The sequence below is a fragment of the Echinops telfairi genome, unplaced genomic scaffold (assembly GCF_000313985.2).
Source record: "Echinops telfairi isolate 266 unplaced genomic scaffold, ASM31398v2 ScPeMD7_25;HRSCAF=90, whole genome shotgun sequence".
Taxonomy (NCBI): domain Eukaryota; kingdom Metazoa; phylum Chordata; class Mammalia; order Afrosoricida; family Tenrecidae; genus Echinops; species Echinops telfairi.
The window spans coordinates 3,000,842-3,006,137 of NW_022103922.1; the positions used below are offsets into that span (position 1 = coordinate 3,000,842).

Sequence of the window (5,296 nt, forward strand, 5' to 3'; positions counted from 1 at the left end):
GGGGAGCGCGATGTCCACCTGGTTCTGTAGCAGGAGCACCTTGTGGGGTAACCTGAGTCGGTCAATGGCCTCGACTGAGGCCTGGTGGGGGCATGGCCATCCCTCAGACAGGAGAACCTGCTCTTGCCCTGCAGAACCCTAGGCCTGAGGCAAAGGCGGTGCAGGGAGCAGGCAGACTGGGCCCCCAAGTCCAGGGACGTCCCAGGCTGCTCCTGGTGGGGCAAGGCAAACCGTGGGAGAACCGTATGTCACCCCGATGGACAGCAGGGCAGTGGGGAAAGGGACTCCCAGGGGAAGCCCGGCCACCTCTGTCTGCTCCCTCGACAGATGAACAGAGGTTACCAGGGTTACCAGCCTGATCTGCCTGGTGAGCTGGCGGCTGGCTCCGGGAGGTGTGGGCCGGCCACCGTGGTGCTCCCTAGGCCAGCAGCAGGTCCCCAGCTGGGCTGCCCCACTGGAGGGCACTGCATGCTCCCTTCAGGCCAGCTGGGGAGAGGGTTGGAGGGGGTTTCCACTGTGGGGCCCAGCCCCTCACTGCCCCCATGTCTGCTGGCTGCCCAGTCAGGGACACTGGGGGAGGAGGAGTCCGGTGTGGGACACCGAGCCTGGTGTCAGCGCCAGGCAGGCACCACGTGGTGCGTGTCACAGCTCCCCCTCCAGGGTCCCAGTGAGCTGCTCCTCATCCGCCTGCTGCCTCTGCTGCTGGATCCTGGCGTAGGAGATGGCATCGCCCCTGGGGACCGAGAAGGGGTCAGCAGGCAGGCTGCCCACACCTGCCCTGATGCTGGCCCCCAGTGCAGGTGGGGAGGTGTCGGGCTCTGGAGGCCTAGGGGCGCCTCTGGGAGCGAGCTCGCTGCAGGCTGTGATGGGGCGACGCTGGCTACCCTGGAAGCCCCTGCTTCCCTCATGGCACCCTTAGCATCTGCCTCCATGGCGGCAGGACAGCGCCCCTCTCAGCCCCCCAGCCCCACAGAGAGCCGAGGCAGGGGCAGAAAACCCTCTCAGCCCCCCAGCCCCACCCCGAGAGCGGAGGCAGACTCACTTTTTGCCCAGAGCAGAGAGTCCGTACAGCACTCCGGTGGCAAAGGCGATGGCGTTCCCCAGCAGAGTGGTCAGCGTCAGGCTGATGACAATGGGGACAATGGCCATCCTGGGGAGAGATGCAGGCCCAGGGTCCACTCCCAGCCCTGGCCGCCCGGAGCCCCTGCCCATCTGCTAGCCTGTGCACGGTCCTCTCTGGCCAGGAGACCCCACCCAGAGGGAGGCTGTGACGGTGGTCGTGCGGCTTTCTGGACTCCGGGGCCAGACCACGTGGAGAGGTCATCGGTTCTAACCCTTCCCTCAGATGCACCGAAGGACCCACATCTCTTGTTAGCAGCTCTGGTGGCGCTGTGATTAAGCAGTCGGTGGTTTGAACCAGCAGCGGCTCCGTAGGAGAACGAGGAGGCCAAGTGCTCCATAGACATTCCCAGCCCTGGCGTCTGTGGGCAGTCCTGCTCTGCCCCGCAGGTGAGAGTCTGAACCAGCAGCAACAGGCTGGGGCTGGTTTTATGCAGACAGTCACTCCAAAACCCAAGTTCACCACCGAGTCGATGCCGACTCACACAGCAGAACTGCCCTGGTGCATTTCCAAGGCTGTAACCCTTTACAGAAATAGAAAGGCTAGTCTTTCCCCCGCAGGGCGGCTGGTGGTGTTGAACTGCTGGCTTTGCTGGTAGCAGCCCAGGGATAACCACGGTGCCATCACTCACTCACTGCCACTGAGGGATGCCGACTCAGAGACCCTACAGGACAGGGGAGCGCTGTCCTGGTGGGGTTCTTAGACTGACTCTAATGGGAGTAGAGAGCCTCGTCTTCCTCCTGAGGAGCGAATGGGGGTTTTGAACTGCTGACCTTGCCCATCACAGCCCAAAGTGGGACCACAACACCACCAGGGCTCCAGCCATGTCTCAACAAAGAAGCCACCCCAAAGTAAAATGCATACGACACTGGGTCTCATTGTCGCAAGGTTCCAGGAATAGCCCAAGCCACATCTGTCTGGTTCTGGTGGCAGTGGGTGCCCCACTCACTGACCCACAGCAACGCTAGAGGGCAGGGCAGAACAGCCCGCGTGGGGCTCCAAAACCGTAACTCTATGGGAGTAGAAGGCCCCATCTTTCTCCTGCAGCGGGGCTACTGATTTCCACCTGCCACCCTGCATGCATCGGCCGCACGTGCCGCTGCACGACCACGGCTCCACGGAGAGCTAGAGAAGGTGTCCAATGCGGCCAGTCTACATGGGTGCAAACAGCCTCTGCTTTCTCCCTTGGGGCAGCCAGTGAGTTTGAACCACCAGCCTCGAGGTTAGCGGCCCCACAGTTCACCAGAGCGGCGTCACTCAAGCTTAAATACTGATGGGGACGGTTCTTGACAGCGTGGCTGCCCTGCGCTTCCAAGCTGCCCCACTGGGTGACATCTTAGCATGGTGGGGCACCCAGGCTCCTCCTGCCAGCACTGTTGGGCCTCTGTACAGAGCAGGGACCCTGGGGGCTCTCCTCCTCTCTGAAGACCTCTGTCACAAAGAGTCTTGCTGCTGGGTGCAGCCCCGCTCTGGAAGCTCCTGTCCCTGACTCTGTCCTGGTGACCCAGGGGTGAAGGCCCTTGGGGACGTGAATGTGAGGGAAACGTGTACTTCAGGCTCAGAACAGGGGTCACTCTCCAGGGCATTCACAGAACCACCTCAGGGCGCTCACCCAGTCTGCTAACCGTGCCCGGCTTCACTGCCTGAAGGCCGGCTTGTCCCTGCACCACCCACCCTCCCCCAGGCAGCCCCTCACCCGCAGTAGAAGGCCGCTTTCTGCCAGGAGCGCAGCCGGTCCACCTTCTCTGACACCAGGTTTGCAAACTCGACGAACTGGCAGCAGAAGGGAGCCTCACACAGCAGCAGGATGAAGGCGTTCATGCTGGGGGACGGGATTACGAGGGTGATGGAGCACAGACGGCCCAAGCCCGTGCAGCGAGCTGACTAGTGCTCCTCCCCACTGCCCCCCTCCACACACGTCCCTGGGGCCTGAAGGGTAGGTATCAAGATGAAATCCTCCTAGAACTCAGCATGGCACCAAAGCCTGGGGTCCTTGTGGGGAAAGGTGGGGCTCACACAAAGAGTGGGGAAGAGGAGAAGGCAGGGCTTGGCATGAGGCACGTTGGGGTCACCCCGACCTCAGGGGCAGAGGCCATCTCTCCTTAGCACCTCCAGTCAGAGCCCAAGTGCCACACCCACATTTCTGACCTCCAGATCTACCCTGCCTTCCAGTGGGTGGGCGGGCCTGCCCTGGCTGCCTGTGGCTAGGGGCCCACCCCAGTAAGTCACCTGCTGGCCACTCACTGAGGGCCCTGTCCCTGATGTTTGTCCACTGCAGACCTTGAACCCAGAAGGCTCCTCCCTCCAGTAGGCCCTCGCAGTCTGATGGGCCCTGTCCACATGGTGGCCTTGGGCACCTTTGGTAAGGCCTACCTGGAGGAGACATCAGACCCCCTGGAGAGTGGCCCCGGGGCTTCCTAGCCCTGACTCTACGGGGAGTAAGGGCCCACCCCAGACCCCGGCTACTCACATCATCCACACCCCTGCCGCGATGTTGAGAGGGTGGATGGTGACGCAGTTGAAGAGGCCGGAGATGGCGCAGGCTGGAAGGCAAGCAAGATGAGAGGGTGTGAGCAGGTAGGGCTGGCCCCCGGGGAGGCCCAGGAGGAGAATCCCCATGTCTTCTTGACCTGCCCCTCACAACATCCCCCCACCCCCACTTCTGGGGACAGCCGCCTGCCCCAGGTCCCGCTGGACCAGAAGAGAACGTGAAGTGATGGCTCCGCCCAGACCTCTGGGCAGAGGGTCGGTGCCCCTCCAACAGATGAGCCACAGCAGAGACCCTTGGCTGGGATTCTGATGGGGACAAGGTCCCTCTAGGGACAGCAGCGTGCACCAAGGAAGGCCAAAGCACTGTCCGGCTCGGACTCCAGCTAGGTACCTGGCCTCAGCCTTCTTCCCCATCCCCCTACAAAGAAGGTTGCCACAGGCGGCCACCCACCCCCAACCAAGGTAGGGAGGAGCCCTATGGGTGGGGAGGGGTCTCATATGGGGGTGGGGTGTAGGAGACCCCTAAAGGGGCGACACCCAGGCCTGGATACCCCATGAAGCCCCAGGGCAGAAGCAAGCCAGAACTGGAAGCTCATGGAGCCGGGCCTGCTCTGCGTGGAGCGAGTGGCAGAACCAGACGCCGAGGCCCCAGGGGCACGGTCAGCCACCACCAGGGCATTAAATGTGCAGCAGTGACCCTGTGCACCTGAGCCCCAGGCAGCCATGCCACCTGGGACGCGCAGCAGTTCTCCAGAGTAACCTTATCCCGACTCAGGCACCAGCGGAGGGATCCAGTGAAGGAGCCTCCGTCATCACAGAGAGCAACCTGGCATGTCCACGTGTCCCTGGCTCTGTCTCCCAGGAGGCCAGCTGACCTGGCACCGGTCAGGGCTACAGAGGTACCGGACTGTCTGCCAGCCAGCACTGAGTGCCTGGGCGCCGTGCTCCTGTACATGGTGGTCGTACCGCACTTGTGTGATGGTCTCCGGCCACCAGCTCCTCACCGCTGTCCACACAGGCCGGGTCAGCCAGGATACCCCAACAGCAAAGGGTTCAGATACCTCCAGGGGAGCGTCTTCCACCACTGACTGCTGTCACCCCAGCCCCACTTTAACCTCCTAGAAAACGCAACCTAGCCTGATCACAAACTGCCAGCCTCTCCACGCGGTCAGAAGCACACTCACTCCGATGGCAGGGACAGGGACTTGGGCCCAGTGTGATGGGGGAAGAGCTGTCCGCTCCCCCCTCTGGCTAAGAGCCACCATGATGGCACCTTCCAGGGTGGCACACCTGGACCTCTGCACCCTCCCACCCCACCCAGTGGCCTGAGGGCCCTGGAAGGCAAACCTTGGCAGGATGCATTCCTGCAGACCGGTCAGCAGTCACCTGCCCAGGTCCCACCCTCTGTGCACCCACATCAGGGGGCCTGGGGAATCCTGTCGGACGGCCCCCAGCCTGCTGTGGCCCTCTCATTGCCAGCCCACAATGGGAAGGACAGACAAACTGCGGCCAGACCAGCGAGGGCCAGCCTGCTGCCCGTCAGCCAGCTCCAGGCCTCCAGGCGGCCATCACTCTCACCTGCAGCGAGAGCCACAGGGCTGGGCTCCTTTAGCAAGCACCCCAGGGCTCCCAGCGCCAACTGTTGAGTCAGTTCCAACTCAAAGCAGCCCTGCAGGGCGGGGTTTT

General features: G+C 62.9%; 1 protein-coding gene across 1 annotated transcript; it reads right to left on the bottom strand.

Annotated features, from left to right (window-relative positions):
* Positions 1-6: 6 nt before the first annotated feature.
* On the bottom strand, positions 7-3,739 carry CACFD1 (calcium channel flower domain containing 1). The gene is made up of 4 exons (XM_004714530.2): positions 3,591-3,739; positions 2,817-2,942; positions 1,043-1,150; positions 7-733 (listed from the first exon to the last, which is right to left on the bottom strand). The coding sequence occupies exons 1-4, from the start codon at positions 3,737-3,739 to the stop codon at positions 643-645; spliced, it is 474 nt and encodes a 157-aa protein (XP_004714587.1). The 3' UTR covers positions 7-642.
* Positions 3,740-5,296: the final 1,557 nt, after the last annotated feature.

What these genes read in the sequence shown, in the direction of transcription:
- CACFD1 (XM_004714530.2), bottom strand. Translation starts at nt 3,739, where the DNA reads ATGGGGATTCTCCTCCTGGGCCTCCCCGGGGGCCAGCCCTACCTGCTC. An exon ending in AAAGCGGCCTTCTACTGCGG is followed by an intron (nt 1,151 to 2,816) that starts GTGAGGGGCTGC and finishes ATCTCTCCCCAG; the next exon opens with GATGGCCATTGTCCCCATTG. An exon ending in CTCTCTGCTCTGGGCAAAAA is followed by an intron (nt 734 to 1,042) that starts GTGAGTCTGCCT and finishes CTCGGTCCCCAG; the next exon opens with GGGCGATGCCATCTCCTACG.